Here is a 21,873-nt window from a genome sequence, read left to right as displayed (position 1 = left end):
TCTTTTTAATACCTCTAAAATGACAAATTAAACATTGGACAAATTGTCAAATATTAGAGGCAGAAATTGTGAAAATAGCAGATCTACATGCTCACAACCCCCCGTTGTGAGCATGTAGGGACGGGTGCTCTTCAGGGTGGGGGGGTCCCCAGTTAAAATATGATTATTTTGGGGGTCGCGGCCTGAAAAGGTTTAGAACCACTGGTATAAGTAACAGCGTCTCCGCCATATGTGGCGGCTGTCAATTATGGCAGACACAGCATAATACTTAACTTGCTTTTTTGCCTCCTTTTTGGACATACCAAGTTGTTGAAACCCTCTAACAACCAGTTAGATATGTCCTAGGCTGCCAAATATAAGACAAATAGTCTGCACCTATAAACCGGCTCTGAGATGGCATTTAGCAGTATTCAAGGATCCACAAGAGTGGAAAAAGCAGCACACCAGAATGAAAATACAAGACGGGCTCAGATATTAAGTTCCATTTTATTCTGAACGCTGACGCGTTTCGGCGTGAAGCCTTCTTCAGAGCAAGTTTTAAAAAAAGTGATACAATTCAGTGTGAATCCATTTAAATAGGATACAAATAATCATCCCCACCTGTGTAGGGGGGAGGTACTAGCTTAATCATTTACATTCTGAGTATCAGCATATACCATGGCAGTTCAGAATTAACAGTACCAAGTTATGAGTATCAAGTCACAGAAAAAGAAAAACAAGCATAGTTTTCTTCTCTTTTGTACATTGTGTCGTGATTAGAATTTAGAATACATGAAGGAATCTCAGGGGAACCTTGAGAAAGAAAAAAAAAAAATCATAAACTCCAGATGTACACTATAAGAAGGGTTTGTCGGAGAAGTCATCATTTAGGCCCTGTGGTTGCATAGTATTAAGTTGGCCTTAGCAATGGTTGGTATTTAATGAGGCTAGGGTTGTATTAGTTGTCAAAGATGTAAATATGTCTGGGTTAACACTGGAATGTTTGTACAGTACATGCTCACTGTAGATGCATGATATATTTTTTTTACGCACGCACGCACGCACGCACACACACACACACACACAGTAACTATACCATAAAACAGTTCTATTACACATCAGAGCCAGCGACTATTCAGAAAAAAACAAACATTCAACGTCACAGTTCAGGGAGCGTCAAAGTACAGTTAAAGACAACCCTACCAGGTTGACTCACTGTCTTACATGTATATGATGAACTTTCCCCTGGCTTCTCCTTATCTGTCCCTTTGACTGTACTAATCATGTCTTTTATACTGCAAGAAGGCAATCAGTCTGTAAATCATTCATTTTGATGAGTAGGGTAAATGTTCTTTCCTTTTTTTTTACCTGTACCTCAAGGAAGTATCAACATTGTTATATTATTCTTATATATTGTAGTAAAGCTACAAATACAAAAGAAATTAGACTATATAAAAATGAACGCTTGTCCAATCATCACAAAACCTACAGGAATAGTTTTAATCCATGACGAGCTGTGTTTTAATCTCCCAAAGTATTATCATCATAACTGGATCCCAAGTTCCCAATGTTTGATTGTGATATTTAAATTCATACCCTGAACCTCATTATCGACACTAACTAGCCAACCATCATTAAAATTATAATTATAACCATTTCCATTGTTTTTTTGTTAGCATTACTGCTATTATTGGTAATAGACAGTTATACACTATACACAAACCTTACAACAGAGTTAATGTTCCCCTAAAATGCCTCAACAGAGATCTCGACATCAGAGTCAAAGGACAGATCTACTATAGGGCTGAGACAATATGATGATGATGGTGGTGGTGATGATGAGGTGTCGTCATCATCATCATCATCATCATCATCACCACGTCTAACTACTTCATCCACAGTTACACTGATCTTTCCCGGTAACATCTTCAGAGGGACAGTATGACCACTGAAGATGTATGGGAAGAGTGTTTCAGTGAAAGTGTGTGTGAAGGTGTGTATGTGTGTGTTAGTATCAGGATCAGAGAATGACAGCTTTCCTTCATTCCAGTCCAGCTGGACTCTGATCCTCTGAGGTTTCTGCTTCAGGACTCTGATCCTCTGAGGATTCTGCTTCAGATCAGTGTCTGACCCTGGTCTGGAGCCAGCTGTGTATTTACCTTTAGATAACCTTATGCTCCAGAGTTGACCCTCTCTGTCTCCCTTCCTCTGGTAAGACTCTCCTCCTAACACACCCACATCCCAGTCTGCATTGTCTCCAACCTCAACATCCCAGCTGTGAATCCCTGAGTTAAAGCCCTCAGAACCCAGGACATACCAGTAGTGATCAAACCTCTCTGGGTTGTCAGGAAGCTGCTGTCTCTCTCCACCTCTCACACTGGTCAGATCATCAGACAGGGTGAAGCGTCGATGGGCAGTGTTGGGGTCCAGAATGACAGGAGTGTAGGAGACAATGTCCTTCATCTTGTTCCAGACTCTGAAGGTCAGGTTCTTAAGGTGTTTGGTCACGTCTATCAGTGCTCCTGAGACCAGCTGTGGGTCCTGCAGTGTGAACTGGACTCTTTCCATTGTGGTCTTGTAGTTCTGCAGGAATGAGATGTGTTCAGCTCTCAGCCCCTCCTCTATGGCTCTGATGTTGTTTGAAAGGGTTAATGTGTCTCTGTTCAGACCCTCAATCTTCTCCTTCATCATCTGACTCTTCTGCTGCTCGTCCTCCCTCAGTGCAATGATGCTGGCCTCCTCTTCCTCTTCTAGAAACTGGTGCATCTTCTTAAACTCTTCCTTAATCTGTGTCTCTGTGTGCCGGGCCTGGACCTTAACATGTTTAGCTGTGCGGGCACTTTTCTTTTTAGCTTTATTAAAGACCTTCAGTTTCTTCTGTAAAGGCTTCAGTGATTTCTGGACTTCCTCCTTGTGATCCTGAGCAGCTTCATCGATGGGTCTGAAACTGTGCTTGGTGTGTTTTTTAGAATCTCGACACACAACACATACTGGCTGTTGACATTCCAGACAGAACAGTTTGAATTTCTCAGCATGCAGACTGCAGAGATCCTCAGACCCTGATGAAGTTCTCTTACGTTTTGCAGCTCTCTGTCTCTCTTGTATGAAAGCCTCACACACGTTCTTCAGAGCCAGGTTACGGGGTAGATGATCTGTTGGATGTATTTCCATACAAACTGGACATTGCTTTATTCCCTTCTGTCTCCACCATTGCTGCAGACAAGCATTACAGAAGCTGTGGCTACATGACAGGAGAACAGGATCTTTAAAGATGTCATGACACACAGGACAGGAATAATCCTCTTCTGGAAGAGACGACGTGGAAGCCATTTAGTCTCTGAGTGAAGCTACAAACACTCTGCTCAATACAGGAAGTCAGTCAGTGGTGGTAACACTTCCTCCTCTAGAATGTTCCCTGAAGTTAACTCTCAGTGTGAATGGTGGTTGTTGTTACAGTCCATTCAGCAGCAGGTTCCAGTGGTCTGGGTCAGTATTCCCTCCTGTAGCTGTGGAAAGACAGTCTGTCCTCCTCACTGGAAGTTGTGTTTGATGTGAAGGTCAATCTTATCGTCCGTCTCTCCGTGTTTGTGTCGATCGTGTCGTCGGTGAGGAAAGTAAGGGTAACAATCTCTCCGTGTCATGATTTATGTTCAGTCAAGGGGCAGGGCCGCGGCAAGGCCATAAATTGTTTCAAAGTTTGCTCATGTATTGTTTCCGAGTGGACTTTGACTTCAATGTGCTCTGCACAGGTTTTTATTAACCCTTTCACTCGCCAACTGTCAGCGTTGGAGGAGGTGCTGAACCACACCAGTATGGCAGTAGAATAGTAATACAAATATAATAATAATAATAATACAACAAAAGAACTCTGCTAAAAGTAAGCCATTTACCATGCGGCCTGTGGCTCGTGGCACAACCCTGAAACAGTGGTAAATCAGCCAACAACCCACAACCTCGAATGGTAAATTGCTTTTCTACCACTTTTTCCATATAAATGAAAGAAAACACAGTTGTAACTTGCAAGTATCTTTAGTCACAATCATTAATTGTTTCAGTGGGCGGGGTCCATGAGCCAACTCAAGGTTGTTGGCCTATTTACCACTGTTTTAAACCAATCAGAATCCACTCAATCCAGTATTTGAACATGTGACTAGAAAAAGTGGTTGAAGTTCCCATTGTACTCAATTCATCAACTCCATTGTACTCAATTCATCAACAAGACATAGAATACAATACAATGCATGATCATACATACAGGCACAGTGGACCAGTGTTGATTTAGAAAAAAATTAAAAATATAACTACTTGAAAAGCACCTTTAAATCATAAATGTAATGATTAAGGCTGGGACTTTAACTGATTAATTGCGATTAATTAATTACAGAAAATTAACGCGATTAAAAAAATTAACTCATTTTAATCGCACTTAGTTTTTGCACCACAGAACCTTCAGTTTCGGGCATACCGATCATAGCGATGCACCAACCAAGAGGAGACAACAAACGCAAAGGAAGAAGTAGCCGATCAGAGCGCTTTGCTTGGCCCAGTGGATGCGAAATATAGATTTAAAAAACTCACTCATTGACGCACTCGTACAACAAAATGTGTTTTACTTGAAAAAAAAAGCTTCTCAGGTCAAATATCGATGTGCGATAAAAATGCAATTAATTGCGATTAATTAATCACAGAACCTGTAATTAATTAGATTAAAAATTTTAATCGCATCCCAGCTCTAGTAATGATTAGTGTTTAACACAAGTCGATGATATATTTAAAGATGGGGTGCCATGATTTCTTCCTCCTTAAAACATGATGATCAGGTATTAGGATTATACTAGGAGGAAGATGTGTACAGAAAGAGTTAAAATATAGTTTTTATGTGGCCACACCCACCAGTTCATTAAGTATGCCTGGTTGCCAGGTGGGTTGGTGACCCAGCTGAAGTTAGCTACACCCACAGTGTTGGGTGAATGGTAAAAGGGGAGGGGATGAGTTTATGATGTCATTAAATATGCGTTTTTCGATCGAAAATGCAAACAACAATACATATCAAATACATATAATTCTAGGGGGTCCTTGATATGAAAAAGTTTGAGAACCACTGACAGAGAAATATAGGTTTTTCAGAAAACTGTTAGGATTTAGATAACCTAGCCTGGTGATCGTTAACAACGGGCGGTTTGATCCGGTCTAGGCGGAAACGACAAGCCGAAGAAGTGGCGTCGCTTTGTTTTGGTTCTCTCCCCTTTTGTTTCCCCAATCCCTATTCAAATGCTCGAATAGCCTAGTGTAGTCTTGCCAGTCGCTACGAGTTGGAATAAAAGATGCATATCCCAAACAACATTTTCAAAAGCAAAACTACGCCGCATCAAGGAGTTTATTAGGTAGGCCCTAAAAGTATGTCCTTGAGCGCAGGGGAATTATTTTGGGTTAAAACTGACGTAAAGTGATCCCAGACTAGGATTTAGAAGACTTTTTTTTTCCTTTTTAAAGGAGTAGTTCACCCCCAAAATGACTTTTTTTCCCATTGATTAGTCACGCCATGGAGACTAGAGTTCAATAATATTTTTAGTTTTTTGTCGCATTCCTAAGACAAAAATGTGATAGCAATAAATGTACCCCCATTCGTTCGGGACCCGTTTCGAAACGGGTCCCCATCCGGAATCAATGGGGGTAAATTTACTCTAATCAAATTGTTGTCTTAGGAATGTGACAAAAACCAAAAAAAATATTATTGAACTCTAGTCTCCATGGTATGAGTAGAAAAAAATAGAAATGAGTAGAATCAATAAAAAAAAAAGTCATGTTGGGGGTGAACTACTCCTTTAACTCATCTAGTGCCATTCCCGAGATGTCTCGCGAAATGTACTCGAGTATGTGTAGTGCCATTCACAGGATATCTCGGGAAAAGTAATATATTACTGTAACGGCGAGTACATTACCGAGAAGAATGGCCGTTGGTCCGGAGACGAAATCCGTCGCTGATTTCGCATCATCACGGCTCCACGAGCACAAAATAGTCCCATCCATAACATTGAGGTGGACGGGGGATCTCATCTTTAATGTCCATTATCTCAAAACTACACTTTAGAAGCTAGGATGGAGGCAGATGCTCGCTTATGTTACACAGTTATAAAAGCTCCCGGTCGGCCATTACACAACTCCACGTGGACACGGATCGGTTCCGGCGCACGATCCGATGACGTCAGACCGGAAGTGATTGCGCGGTGGACTTCTGGCCTTCAAAATAAGATAACGGCGGTGATGCCAGCCTGAAGGTGGCGTCGTGGACTTTATAATCCGTTAATTTCAGGGGCTCTTAATGAGTTAAGGTCTAAATTTGTTAATAAAGGGTGCTGTCCTCTTGTCCCGTCCCGTCCAGGCTACGCCCCGGGCTGGGAGGTGTGCAGTCTCCTGGGACAGTGTGAGGGCTACCCGGAGCTGGCGGCCCGCCAACAGCTGCTGGCCTTCTCCCTCACCCACTGCCCCCCCGACAGCATCCAGGGGCTCCTGGGGGCCTCCAGCGACCTCCAGACACAGGTGTGTCCCTGCACCGCTCACCTCCTCTCTGCCTCAGTGCAACACTCCATGCTCTCTGGCCTCAATGCCTCCACCGCTCAGGGGCCTTCATTATTTTATACTTTAGCTATTGAAAAATAGCAGATATACAAGCTCACAGCGCGGCACCGAGTGCCGCGCTGTGAGCATGTAGATCTGCTATTTTTGAAAAGTCGTGAAAATGTGTGTGAATCTTTGAATATATGTATTTTTTTTTAAGTAGCAGAAAAATAGCAGATATAAAAAAAAGATATAAGAAGAATAGCAGACATACAAGCTCACAGCGCGGCACCGAGTGCCGCACTGTGAGCTTGTAGATCTGCTATTTTTGAAAAAAAAAAGTCGTGAAAATGTGTGCAAATCTTTGAAAATATGTATTTTCAAAGCGAACATTTGCTAACTAAAATTTTGCTTCTGGGGGGTCCCTGGAACTAAGGGTTAGGGACGGGTTAGGGTTATCATTTTGAGATGGGGTCGCCATGGACAAATACATATCATTTTGGGGGCCCTTCACGTGAAAATGTTTGAGCACCACTGACATAAAAACGTAGGTTTTTCACACAAAAAAAAAAAAAAAAAAAAAAAGGAATTTGAAATGTTAAAGATTTTCATGATTTTTCAAAAGTAGCAGCTGTGAGCTTGTATATCTGTTATTATTTTCAATAGTTAAAGCACAGGGGCCCCACAGTGAGTCCTCGTACCCAGGGCCCTGCCTCAGTGCAACACTCTGGCCTCTCGCTGTCTCTCACAGCTCAGTCCTGTCACATTCACACACCACCTCTGCTTCCAAACAGGCTTGTGTAACAACAACGGTGTGTTTGCATTCCTCCTCACTCTGACCGTCTGCTATGTTGACCTAGTTAATCGTTAACATTAAACTTAGAAAGAGGCTTTTCCTACACACACCTCATGTATTGACCTAGTGTGAAACTGTTGACACTGAAGCTATTCCTCACAAAAACATAATGCTTGTGTGTGTGTGTGTGTGTGTGTGTGTGTGTGTGTGTGTGTGTGTGTGTGTGTGTGTGTGTGTGTGTGTGTGTGTGTGTGTGTGTGTGTGTGTGTGTGTGTGTGTGTGTGTGTGTGTGTGTGTGTGTGTGTTACTTATTTATAGGAGAATCCACTAATGCTCATGATAAAATGAGTGTGGGTTAAATGGATACCCAGGGTTCTTATAATGAGGGTTAAAGGAGTAGTTCACCCAAAGAATGTCTTTTCTCTACAGGTGTTGTACCAGGTGGTCAACTACCAGATGGACCCCACGGACCCCCACAGAGGACCAGAGGAAGAGCACTCCCGCTGCCCCCAGGTAGGTGGGTGGGTGTGTTTGCGTTAGGGCATTCACCAAATATTCGATATATGCGAATATCAAAGTCACTATTCGACGTTGTTCACCCAAGTCGAATATATATATTTTTTTTTTTTGTCAATGCCCCTGGTGGATGAATTTTTTAATGCTCTATACCAGGAGTTCTCAAACCTTTTTAGGCCGTGACACCCAAAATAAACATATAATAATTGATAATTGATCAACCCCTGCCTTCCCTCCCCTACAGGCAAAGACACGCACGCATGCACGCATGCACATGCGCTTACATACTGTTATCTCATTGTGTTATCATTTTATGGTTGGATCAACGTCCACTCTAGGTATGAACTGTGTGTGTGTGTGTGTGTGTGTGTGTGTGTGTGTGTGTGTGTGTGTGTGTGTGTGTGTGTGTGTGTGTGTGTGTGTGTGTGTGTGTGTGTGTGTGTGTGTGTGTGTGTTTGTGCACGCCTGTCATTCTTATCTCCTGATTCCTCAAGCTACAGTAAATGAAGTATTAATGATTTCCACTAAAGGGTTTGGCCATCGTTGGTTGACATTGGTTACAGTAGCAGTTGGTGTAATCACACTATATGTTTATGTCTTTATAACCGAGATCCTTCAAAATTGGGTGCCGTGATCCCCCCACCCCAACGACATAATCGTCAGGTATCATGATTATACTTGGAGAAAGATTAATTTGTTTTTCCAAAAAAGTGTACAGAAAGAGTTAAAATTAGGTGTTCATGTGGCCACGTTCATTAAGTATGCCTGGTTGTCATGGTGGGTGGTGACCCAGCTGAAGTTAGCCACACCCACAGTGTTGGGTGTATGGTAAAAGGGGAGGGGATGAGTTTATGATGTCATTATATCAGTGTATTTCAATTGGGCCTTGGACTGAGAGGCTTTCAGCTTTCAGGAAGTAACCAAAAATACACAGGGAAAACATATTTGCACATTATAACCACAGCTGGTGGTCTATTAGAGTAATGTTAACTCCATAGACACTTACAAAACATATTATAACCACACCAGGGGGTCTATTAGAGTAATACCAGTTAGACGCCTAAGGGCGAAAAGCGACCTCGCCATAAAGGGTGATGTCTTGGCCATCTGGCCAAAGGGATTCCCCTGGCATCACAGGGAACTCCATATATGGTAATAAAAGGGACGTGGTTCCCCTGACATCACAGTAATTATATATTGACATTCACAGATAATTATGAGCTTAATATTGATTATATCAGGGATCTCCATATATGGGCATAAAAAGGATTTGGTTCCCCTGGCATCAGAGGGATCTCCATATCTCCATATATGGGCATGAAAGGGATTTGGTTCCCCTGGCCAACACAGGGATCTCCATATATGGCAATAAAGGGGATTTGGTTCCCATGACATCACAGTGATGTCAGAACATCACTGCATTAGACAGACAGGTACGGTCAAGATGTGACGGTTCTGATAGTAAACTGCGACCTGCAGTCGCAATTAACTCCATAGACACGTACAAAACATAATAAAGTACTAAACTATGGCAGCCCCCTTTCAGATTCTCAACCAGACACTCTACCTCATCAGTCTGTGTCGTCGCATTAGTTTGATAGTAAACTTTACACTCCTATGTATTAGTATTAGGGCATTAACGACTTGTGATTTTTGCAAGTCGACTCGACTCAGTAAAAAGTTGAGTTGAAGTCGACTTTATCGTTTGATGACGTCATCACATCACACACGACCCCCCAATTATTTTGGGGGGTCCCCACAGATGATTAACTTAATGTGAAACATTGTTTTCTCGCTCAACAGTAAACAAACCAACATAAAGTTTAAGTGTATATAGGGTATCTGCACATTTCTAAAGTGCCAATTTAAGGACTTTTTTTAATACCTCTAAAATGACAAATTAAACATTGGCCAAATCGTCAAATATATAGAGGCAGAAATTGTAAAAATAGCCGATCTACATGCTCACGACGCCTCGCATCGCGAGGCGTTGTGAGCATGCTGATCGGCTATTTTCACAATAGAACCGTGGTATACCAAAGGTTATGTAGCACTGTTACATTGGATCATTCCGTCATTGATAATAAGCAATCCTACTGTTTGAATGCTGTACAGACACACACATGGAGCAAAACTAATGATAGAAAGAAAATACAAAGATTTTTTATTTATTTTTTCAACCTCCACTTTCGACTATCTCTGGTGGGAGTCGACTTGTGTAATGAAGTTGCCTCAGTCGACTTTTTCGTTAATGCACTACTATGTATTTCCCCTCCCTCTCTCTCCCCCTCCCCCCAGACCAGTGGTCCCAGTCGGGCCTCCCCAGTGGGGGCAGCGGGGGTCCTGCTCCAGAGGACCACCACCAGGACCATGGAGGTCCTGTCCACCACGGGACTGACCACCAAGGCTGTCCTGACCGCCGTCACGGACCACCGCTGGTGGAGAGACTCGCTCAGCTACCTCCGCCCGCTCACCGTAAGAACATCCACTCTACACTTGCATTATTTTTTGATTACCCGTTTCCAAATCGAGATGAATAGGCTAACGCCTGCGCCGCAATTTTGCGGGGGTCCTGCGGTTGTATTGTGAGTTGAAGGAAGCTTGGATACATATATACTGTACATGTTTGTCCCGTGGACAGACGTATTCTTCTAAGCGATTCCTTGTTTCGGATGACAAAGTGCAGTGTGAGCGCAAACGTATCAATTAAATATGCAAGAATGTGGCAACTTCACCCCTCCCATTCGCGCAACTAAACCTAATTATATTCTGAGAATGTGTCCTTAATCCACTAACATTAATTAAATTCCACTAAATGTGTTCTAAATCCTTACAGTTTTCTGAAAAATCCATCTTTATATGCTCAGTGGTTCTCAAACCTTTTCACGTCAAGAACTCCAAAATATGTATTTGGCCACACAGTAATACAGTATCTGCCTTAAAGTCCTGTTTGCAATTTGGTGTTAGGGGAGTTTCTCACCTGAACTGAGTCAGTGGGTCCCTAGACATTAAGAATCACAGAGGTGCTCGTCCGCCATAGTGCCAGGAATGGCGCAATGGCCAAATCAAATATGGCTGCCATCGGCTATGATGAAAATCCAACTTTTCTGTTTCTGGGTGTATATGCACATGTAATACCTCTATTTGGACTAATTGTGGTGTGGGGAATTCATTTCTGATATTGTTTTGACCATTTTGGGCGATTTGGACCTCAAAAGGTCATGGTCAAGGTCATTTTGCTATTCCGAAGACCGTGGGCCATAACTTGGCCATTGTTAGGAGTAAAAACAGGTGCAGTAGGTCTAAATCAACTAATGCTGACATGTATAATTCATTTCTGACATTGTTTTGACCATTAAGGATCATCTTGTCTTTGAAATATCAATGTCAGTGCCATTTTTCAAAAACGATTTTGTTCATTACTTGCACTTTTATAGTATTTTGTGTAAGTTTGTTACTATTTTATAGTAAGTTTGTTTTGTTTATAACAAAAGACATACTAGTGAGAAATACAACAAGTAAGCATCCACATTTAACTTTAAATTGGGGTTTAAAATGGGTGTTTAAATGAGCAAATAAGACTATTTACGAATAAAAGTGACAAATAAAATTACACAACAAAATCACACACACAATTAAATAACAATTTCCCTCAAAGTGCACCATATTGGGATTGTGTGCATGCAAGTTAGTATGAGGTGTTTTTACAGGATTGATTTGACATTGTTCCATGGCAAAATATGATGCACAGAACTCCATCAGTGTCGAGTGTCTTGCTTCAGACATGGCAGGAGTGTACTAAAGTCAAAGTGCTCCTTCCATCCATCAGAGCTTGACATTGACTTTTTGAGGCAGTTGTCCTTTGGACAAGTATATTTCCCATTCACTTGTCCGGAGACAAAAGTCACTTGTCCGGATAAAAATTTCATACATTGAAATAATAACAAAAGGACGGCTAATGACCCCCCTTGCTCCCTCCACTCCATAGTATGGGCACTTGTCCCGGACAACAGGACAAGCCTTTATGTCATGCCCTGTTCCATGTTCCATTGGTTCTAGTCTTTCCTCAGGTTCCTTGGCTGTTCAAGCAGGTGGCAAGAAATGCGCTAGAAAGGTGCCTTGTTGGTCTCAGCAGTTGTACTTCTCTGCTACCAATACTGTGTCTTGTTCTGTCAAGGTCTTTGCCTCTCCAAAGTTTGTTAGACATTGTACTCGGTCAGAAGCCATAACTACATGTTTAATCCTCACCTGGCCCATGCAGTCATCTCCTGTCTCCAAGGCATATGTGCCTTGATCACTGTCTTGGCTAGTGGTGCTCCAAGATGAGACTGCTTGATGCAGTGCAAGTGAGTCTCACCAGTGCCATACTGCTGCCAGATCTCCTTCATCCCCAGTGCTTGGAAATATGGGGTGTAGTATAGCAGTAATGTGAAGGAGACAACAACTCTCTGGGGTCCGCTCATAGTTCCGACATCCCATTATTCTGACCATTAGGTTAGTGAAGGTTAGGGATAGGCTTAGTTATAATGGAGGCTGTACATGCACCAGGTGTCAGCCTCCTTAATCCTATTCAAGATGTCTGGGATCTCTTCTCCACTAGCGACATCATCAACAGAGACAACAGAGCTGATAATGGTAAATGGACTGCATTTACAGTATATAGCGCTCTTCTCCAAAGCGCTGTACAATGTATTTCACATTCACCCATTAACACACACATTCACACATACATTCACACCAAGAAACCATGCAAGGTGCTCATCGGGAGCAGTTAGGGGTTCAGTGTCTTGCTTAAGCACACTTCGACAAATAAGCAGGAGGAGACATAAATCGACCCTGGAACCTTCAGATTCCAAGGCAGCCGTTCTTCCTACATCGCCACAAGCTTGAATGGCCACCATATTCCGAACACACAGCTGGAGAGCTGTTTGTTCACCTCAGACACCCAGAATGTGTAAAGTTGATGAGGGATGGGTGCGTCTATCGACTCTGTTATCTCTGATGATGATGAGTGGCTCCCTGCAAAAGGGGCTGGAGGTGAAGAGATCCCAAAGATTGAACTAGATTGAGGAGGCTGTCACCAAGCTGCTGGTACATGTGGAGTCAACTGGCCCTATTATAACTAAACCTACCCATAACCCTAACCTAATGGAGGGAATAATGGGTCACCAGGATTATGAGTGGACCCCAGAGAGTTGTCGTAGTGATACTTCCAAGCACTGGGGATTAAGTAGATCTGGTAGCAGTATGGCACTAGGTGTGCAGCGGCACATGCTTCTACAGCATCAAGCAGTCTCTCATCTTGGAGCACCACTAGCCAAGACAGTGATCAGGGGACATATGCCTTGGAAACTGGACATGACTGCATGGGCCAGGTGGGGACTAAGCATGCAGCTATGGCTTCTGACCGAATACAATATCTAACAAACTTTGGAGAGGCAAAGACCTTGACAGAACAAGACAGCATTGGTAGCAGAGAATTACAACTGCTGCCTGAGACCAACAAGGCACCTTTCTAGTGCATGTCTTGCCACCTGCTTGCAACAGCCAAGGAACCTGAGGAAAGACTAGAACCAATGGAACATGGACGGATGCAAGGAACACTTCGACTCTCGAGGATATGGCTGCCTTGCTGAATACATCCTGTAAAAACACATCATACTAACATGGATGCACACAATCCCAATATGGTGCACTTTGGAAATTGTTATTTAATTTTGTGTGTGCTTTTGTTGTGTGATTTTATTTGTCACTTTTATTCGTAAATAGTCTTATTTGCTCATTTAAACACCCATTTAAAACCCCCCTTTAAAGTTAAATGTGGATGTTTACTTGTTGTATTTCCCACTAGTATGTCTTTTGTTATAAACAAAACAAACTTACTATAAAATAGTAACAAACTTACAAAAAATACTATAAAAGTGCAAGTAATGAACAAAATCGTTTTTAGAAAATGGCATTGACATTGATATTTCAAAGACAAGATGATCCTTAATGGTCAAAACAATGTCAGAAATGAATTATACATGTCAGCATTAGTTGATTTAGACCTACTGCACCTGTTTTTACTCCTAACAATGGCCAAGTTATGGCCCACGGTCTTCGGAATAGCAAAATGACCTTGACCATGACCTTTTGAGGTCCAAATCGCCCAAAATGGTCAAAACAATATCAGAAATGAATTCCCCACACCACAATTAGTCCAAATAGAGGTATTACATGTGCATATACACGCAGAAACAGAAAAGTTGGATTTTCATCATAGCCGATGGCAGCCATATTTGATTTGGCCATTGCGCCATTCCTGGCACTATGGCGGACAAGCACCTCTGTGATTTTTCATGTCTAGGGACCCACTGACTCAGTTCAGGTGAGAAACTCCCCTAACACCAAATTGCAAACAGGACTTTAAGCCAGATACTGGACTACAGACCCCCATCTCAAAATATGTTGTTCCGGGGACCCCCCAGAAGCAAATATTTGAGTTACAAAAGTCTGCAAAAAAAGAAACATAGCCAAAGTATGAAATAATGGTTAAAGTGGTTCAATCTAAAGCCACACAGAGGATTTCCAGGCAGTGGCGTCAGTTCAGAAAAAGCTAAGGTATGGCAACATGACTGGTGTCTTGCACGCGCGCCAGTCATGTTGCCATATCTTAGCAACAGGCATGATATATTTATTTTTAGAAGTACTTTTTTTTTCTGTTAATACCTTGTTAACACATTGGCCGCCATTTTAACATTGACTGTATGGCTCCCCTGCCATTTTGTTTAATGAAAAAATTGATATATTTTTTTTATATTGACATTTTTCCTAAATTCTGTGTTTTTTCTACAATGTTATACCGTACCTGACATGAAAGAAGACAAGCTCTAGTCTCATCAAAAAATAAAGAAATTGAATAAAAAGCTTTTTTTTCTATAGTTGTAGCCATCTCAAAATAGCCATTTTTGACCAAAATCCAGCTATATTTGAAATAACAGGAGTTATTCACCTTTTTGTGATTGATGGCTTTTCGAGCGAATAACTCTGTTGATATTTGTATTTATGGCGTCAGGCACTTATCAGATAAGTGTACTAGTGTAATAAGTGTAATTGTGTAATAGGGCAATAACTGGAATAGTGTAATAGGGCTGTAATAGGTCACCTCTTGCCCTTAGGGCGTCTTACTGACTTCACACAAATAGAAATAAGCTTTTTACCTTTTATTCAGCATTCAAGTGTTTTATTTTGCACAGATCACACACGCACGCACGCACGCACGCACGCACGCACGCACGCACGCACGCACACACACACACACACACACACACACACACACACACACACACACACACACACACACACACACACACACACACACATAACTTTATATAAGGCCTATGTGTATAACTGTAAATATGTTCCCCATATTCAACTTTTTTATTTATTTGTGGCACTTGCTTTGGCGATGTAAACGTAGCCTATGTTTTCTCATGCCAAAGCAAAGCCCTGCTTCATCATACAAGACTGTCGCACAAAATAGCAGAGTAACTTCATTGCTATCAGTTCTCTATATGTCGTTGTTGGGTGGAAACCTTGTATGTCCAAAACCGTTCGTTTTGTATTTATCATCTATAAAATGTACTAAACTAGTGAAAACAGCCGATCTACAAGCACACAACGCCGGCGTTGTGTGCTTGTAGATCTGCTGTTTTCACTAGTTTAGTACATTTTATAGATGATAAATACAAAACGAACGGTTTTGGACATACAAGGTTTCCACCCGACAACTAGAGAACTGATAGCAATAAAGTTACTCTGCTTGTTGGTGATCCGGCCTGGGTCTGTACCGGATGCGGAGACGTTTCTTGCGTGCATGTGAATGTTACATAACCGGATACAGTAGGCGGGCTTTAGAACGGAACAGACTGCAGCGATCACACAGACACCCACGCCCTCCTTCAAGCTGCAAGCACTCCAAGCAGTTGTTGCGCGGCGCGCCTCAAACACGAGCACATGCGCGATTGCGCGTGCACGCCATAGGGAGGACGCACGCTGCTGCTGCTGCTGCAGAACAACAACAGTATAGTTTAGGTTAGGATGTAAACCACAACAGTAAACTTACTGACAATGACGATCGCCGTGTTTGAGTTTCTTCCTGTTGGATTCCACTCGGTCGCGACGTGTTGTAGATCTGCTATTTTCACTACTTTTCTTTTGTTACACCGCTGGTAGTTTGGACGCAACCTTCTTGTGAGAACTGGAATATAATACTCCTCATCAGCCTCCATGGTCACGCTTGGATGCAAGGCGTTGTGTGCTTGCATATCTGCTATTTTCAGCAGTTTTGTTACATACCGATGGAAGTTATATGGACGCGACGCGTTGCTTTTCTTCAATGGTTGCCTGACTTGAGGAGTCCGCCGGGGGAGGGGGGATATTTTCTCCTCTCCACTCCCGTAGCAGGGCTTGAAGATCGGTTGGTGCTCGACTGGACCGGCCAACGGCGCTGCATCTTGTCCAGTAGGTGATTGTGTTGTTTGTAACCTCGCCTCACCAGGCTTTATATATGTGTGTTTGTAGTGGGCTGAGGATCTGTTCCAACTGGGTGTCGGACCAAATGATGGGCCCTGGGTACAAGGATTCACTGCGGGCCCCCCATGAATTTTCTTGGGTGATTTCAAAAATAGATATATACAAGCTCACAGCATGGCACCGAGTGTCGCGCTACAAGCTTGTAGATCTGCTATTTTTCAATAGCAAAAGTATAAAATAATGAAGCCCCTTCCACCTTGGGCCCTAGTAACTCAGACTCAGTCCCACTTTTCCCTTGTGAGTTGTGACGCTCCTGCTCTGATCTTGTTGTCTGACTGGGCCTGGGACATAATATTTTGTCGTGGAGACTTTGGGGGTTATGAAGGTGTGTGTTCTGTTGGCCCATGTGGCAGGTTATGGCTTTCCAAGTGAACATTTTACTGGATTTTGTTTGATTTGTGCATGGTCTCAGATCCAGCTGCTCCGTTTCGCTTCTGCGAGCCCTTGCACCAGGCATGTACACACATAGACATCAAAGGGGGCTTGAGCCCCTGCCCCTGAGGGCTGCATTCAATAGAATTGTCCACCAAAAGGCCCCTTTAGAAATGTCAGCCCCTGCCTCTCTAAATATTCTCTGCACATCCCTGCCCCACATCCCTCTACATGCGTGTGCCCAGTGTGTCGCTGATTTCACTCTGCGGGCTGCAGGCTGCCACTCTAAATGCATTCACTGTGGTTTATTGAGAGTTTTATTCATTTTTATTGAGATTTATACATTATTACACTCTTGTTTTCAAACACACTTACTTTGATGAGTGATATCTTTGGTTCCCTTTAAGTGAGAAACCCCAAACTTTGTCACGGGCTAATTAAGAGTCTAATTAAACATTACATTATATAAAAGCAAATTCTCGGGACTATCGGGCCTGGCGGGGAACGACATTTAAAATTTCTCGGGACTATCGGGGGAGGCGGGGAATGAGTTAAAGTGACCATTTTGTTAAAATTTGCATTTGTAGTTATTTTACTGTAATTTAGCACAGATACACAAAGAGACATTCATGGATTTATATTTAAGAGTAACTTTTATTTTCCCCCCTGGACCCAGGGTATGGCAGCTGCATACTCCTGCCATACCCAATTGACGCCCCTGTTTCCAGGTCTAAAGTGGCTGACGATGCTTTATTTCCACATCTCCACAGGGTACCAGCGGCGGCTCTGCCAACCAGGAGGGGGCGGGGCAGAACACCAACCTGGAGAGACAAGGCTGCAACCCCTTCTACCAGGACCTGATCAATGACCCATATGTCCACCCTGTGAGTTAGATTGATTGATTGGTTGGTTGAATGCTTTATCAACAGTTTTCAAAAAGTACACAGATAAAGTCATACAGTAATTGCGACCGTCAGGTCGCAATTACTACCAAAACCTCCACCGGCTGTCTGTCTGTCCGTCTGTCCGTCTGTCCCTCCGTCACACGTCACACGTCACACTTTTGCCCTGCTCATATCTCCGCAACCGTTGCCCCGATCCATGCCAAATTTTGCACACATACTCCTTGCCTGCCAAACCACAACCTCCATCAATTCTCACATGCCCCTCTTCTAGCGCCACCATGAGGCCCATTCTTGAAAAACACATTTTTGGACACTGCTCCTACAATTTTTGCCCTAAAATCACGCAAATTGGTACACAGTATGTCTACACTCATCTCATCAACATGGATATGTCCCATTTAGCGCCACCTTCAGGCCGATTTTTTAAAACACATTTTTGGACACTGCTCCTACAAATTTGGCCCTAAAATCACGCAAATCGGTACACACTTGCTCTACACTGATGTCATCAACATGGATCATGTAGCGCCACCTTCAGGCCTATTTTTTCAAACACATTTTTGGACACTACTCCTACAGATTTTCCCCTTATATCACGCAAATCGCTACACAGCATGTCTACACTCATGTCATCAAAATGGATCTGTCCCATATAGCGCCACCATCAGGCAGATTTTTTCAAACACATTTTTGCCCACTGCTCCTACAGATATTGCCCTAAAATCACGCAAATCGGTACACAGTATGGCTACACTCATCTCATCAACATGCATCTGTCCCATATAGCGCCACCATTAGGCCGATTTTTACATACACATTTTTCCACACTTCTACACATTTTGGCCTAAAATCACTCTGTGACCTGACGGTCGCTTATCTCCCGAATTAGGGAGTCTTATGGTGCTAAAAGGAGAACACTAAAATGCTTGTTTCCATTGTGGCTCAATTCATCAAGATGTATTAACACATGGGATGCCGTCATAGGGTTAATGGAACTCACCGGGGCGCAGGGTTGTTAAGTAACGGATTACATGTAACAGGATTACGTAATCAGATTACAAAAAACAGGTAACTTGTAAAGTCTCAGGTTACATTTTAAAATGTGTAATCTGGATTACAGTAACGGATCTGAATGATGGGGGTTACATGCTGGATTACATTCTCCCCTTGCCCTCATCAATTTTACAAATAAGTTATAGCGCCAAACAATAAAATAATCAAGTCGAATCAGCGTAAAGTACTGCCACTTCGCTTAAGTAAGATTCTGTTGTCCTTTTCCTAATTTCATTGGCTCAATATTCTTGTTTATCAACGGTAAAACTTGTTTTATTTAATTCGAGAGTTTTGCTAAACAGTAATCCAAAAGTAACTGAAAGTAACTAGTAGTTACTTTTTAAATTGTGATAATCAGATTACGTTACTGACTACATTTTCTTTGCAAGTAACTTGTAACTGTAGGGGATTCCTTTTTAAAAGTAACCCTAACAACCCTGCCGGGGCGCGTGCGCGCGGGTCGATGTGCGTGCGGGACTCGGCCTGTGTGACGGGCGCACGTAGGATCGCTAATGTTCCATCGGCGATAAACGTCTCAAGCGTTTGGTTTGGTCCCGAGAAGTTAACAACGGTCGCCATTCGACAATGAGCGTGGACGGAGGCATTCTGCGCATCGCACAAGCCAGTGACGCGCGCACCCTATAGGGCGGCAAAGCGTTATGGGTAATGTAGTGTTTCTGCTAATCTGGTGATAAAATAGTAATATTGATTATTATTTATTGTTAGAAACGCCAGGAATGCCAATGTTGATATAAAGACGTTTCCAGATGTCTTTTTGGCTATGTTTGGATTTTTTTTAGCAGCCAATACTAGGGAAGTAGTCTGGGATCACTTCACTTTTCAGGTTTGTAACCGGTCTGGAGCGGAAACCACAAAACGTCATGTTGTAGTACTAAAAGGACTACAATTTGCCGGAAAGATCAAACCGGATTCAGATTTAACCCAAAATATTCCCCTGCGCTCAAGGACACACTTTTAGGACCTACCTAATAAACTCCTTGATGCGGAGTAGTTTTGCTTTTGAAAAATTCGTTTGGTATATGCATCTTTTCATTCAACTTTTAGCGACTGGCAAGACTACACGAGGCTACTTGAGCATTTTAATAGGGATTGTGGAAACAAACGGAGGGAACCAAATCAAAGCGACGCCGCTTCTTCTAGTGGTTTCCGCGCTTTAGGCGGAAACCAAACGGCCTGTTGTGAACGAACACCAGGCTTTCTCTCAGAAAGCCTGGTGGGCGAGGTTACTAGGGAAGCAGTCCAGAAAAGGTCCAGTTTGTAAATTGCAGACAGGCGCTCTTTCATGGCGGCAACGTTCCCATCGTATTGTTATTTCCATAGAGGAACGAGAGAGAAGAAGGTGGGGTAGGCTCATTAAATGGTCACGAGTGAAGACGTATCATCTCTCTGTTTCCCCTGGTGTCCACACTCTCTGAACCATCTCCTCATGATCCGTGTCTCAGAGTAGAAAGCCCACTAGTGCACCCCACCCCCCCCAACCTCCCGGGACGCTCGTTTCCGAGCCGTAGAAAGGTCAAACTGCTCCTTTTCTTCTCACGTTTGGCCCTTTCCCCTTGCTCTCCATCACTCCCTCGCTGTCCAGATTCCTGGCATTTTCTTTTGTGTTTTTGCATTTTATTTTTTTTACACGATGTCTTTGGCTCCATCTCCTCCTGCGTCGCCGTCCTGACTTCCCCTCATCCCTGTTCACACACAGAGAGAGAGAGAGAGAGAGAGAGAGAGAGAGAGAGAGATCGAGAGAGATAGATGTTATTGTATTTAACCCATTTAGGCCTAGGATTATTGAATGCTTTAACTATTGAAAAATAGCAGATGTACAAGCTCGCAGCGCGGCACTCGGTGCATCTTGTAGATCTGCTATTTTTTAAACATTGTGAAAATTTGAATTTTGACCCGATTCTATAAGTGTCTTTTGAATCCTTCTGAGGTTTTTTGAAAAACCATGTTTCAATGTCAGCAATCTGGCTAGCCATCATCAAAGAAAAGGTCCCTTTCAATTAACTGGAGCTCAGTCTGTTCTTGAGAGACTACTATGTCAGAGGTTCTCAAAACGTTTCATGTGAAGGACCCCCAAAATGATATGTATTTGGCCGCGGACCCCCATCTCAAAATATTTAGTTCCAGGGACCCCCCCAGAAGCAAAATTTGAGTTACAAACGTTCACTTAATTTTCACACATTTTCACGACTTTTCAAAAATAGCAGATCTACAAGCTCACAACGCGGCACTCGGTGCCGCGCTGTGAGCTTGTATATCTGCTATTTTTCAATAGTTAAAGCATTCAATAATCCTAGGCCTAAATTTAAAGACATTACACTTTTTTCCCTGCATTTTTAACTGCATCTTTTCATCACATCATTGATCTTTACCACACGCACGCACGCACGCACGCACGCACGCACGCACGCACGCACGCACGCACACACACACACACACACACACACACACACACACACACACACACACACACACACACACACACAAACACACTCCCAACATATCTGCTTATTCTTCCAAAAGCTCACTTAATAGTTTTACATTGCTGTGAGCGTTAAGAAAAAGAAGAAAAAAAACCAAGGCTATCTCAAATTAATTTGGCTGACACACCTGAACTGAACAATAAACAATAACATAAAAAAGTCTGCCAGCTGTCTGAAAGGACATTACACCCCTCTCAGGCAACTTGGTAGCAATTTAGAATTCAGCCCAGTACAGCAGGGGTCTTCAACAGGGGGTCCGCGACCCCTAGGGGGTCCGCGGAGGTACTGCAGGGGGTCCGTGAAATTATTGCTTAAAAAAAAGAAAAAAGAAAAAAAAAGATTTCAAAAAATTGTATTTTTTTTTCTTCACATTTATGTTAAAAAATAAATCATGATTCTATCCATTTTGAATAGCTTGAATACATGATTACTATGCAATTGACAGATTGTTGGTATTATTGACATTGGTTCTCAGTTAATAAGTAGTATGTTTAGTAATGGTAGTGGTACGGCCCACCCTGCTCGCTGTAACTTGTACATGTTTAAAATAAAAAAATATGTCGCAGCCCCGACCCCCCCACCCTACGAGGTGGTAGGGGGTCCCTGCTTCATCTCC

The 21,873-nt window shown here is 42.7% G+C and overlaps 2 protein-coding genes across 2 annotated transcripts in view; one reads left to right on the top strand and one right to left on the bottom strand.

Annotated features, from left to right (window-relative positions):
- The window catches only part of nbas (NBAS subunit of NRZ tethering complex), a 256,843-nt gene that overhangs the window by 143,541 nt on the left and 91,429 nt on the right, over positions 1-21,873 (top strand). Inside the window, exons 35-38 of the mRNA XM_080743924.1 lie at positions 6,362-6,519; positions 7,763-7,846; positions 10,148-10,324; positions 17,569-17,682. Coding sequence (XP_080600050.1) covers positions 6,362-6,519; positions 7,763-7,846; positions 10,148-10,324; positions 17,569-17,682 — 533 coding nt within the window. The remainder of the gene's footprint in view (positions 1-6,361; positions 6,520-7,762; positions 7,847-10,147; positions 10,325-17,568; positions 17,683-21,873) is intronic.
- On the bottom strand, positions 1,091-3,309 carry LOC308300286 (E3 ubiquitin-protein ligase TRIM35-like; the record flags this gene model as incomplete). Its single annotated transcript, XM_080744105.1, has 2 exons — positions 1,091-1,110; positions 1,857-3,309. The coding sequence occupies 2 exons, from the start codon at positions 3,307-3,309 to the stop codon at positions 1,091-1,093; spliced, it is 1,473 nt and encodes a 490-aa protein (XP_080600231.1).

Source organism: Nannobrachium achirus (genome assembly GCF_963921795.1).
Source record: "Nannobrachium achirus genome assembly, chromosome: 16".
Classification (NCBI taxonomy): domain Eukaryota; kingdom Metazoa; phylum Chordata; class Actinopteri; order Myctophiformes; family Myctophidae; genus Nannobrachium; species Nannobrachium achirus.
The sequence above is the reverse complement of the archived record's forward strand: the minus strand, read 5'-3'. Positions and strand labels throughout refer to the sequence as shown.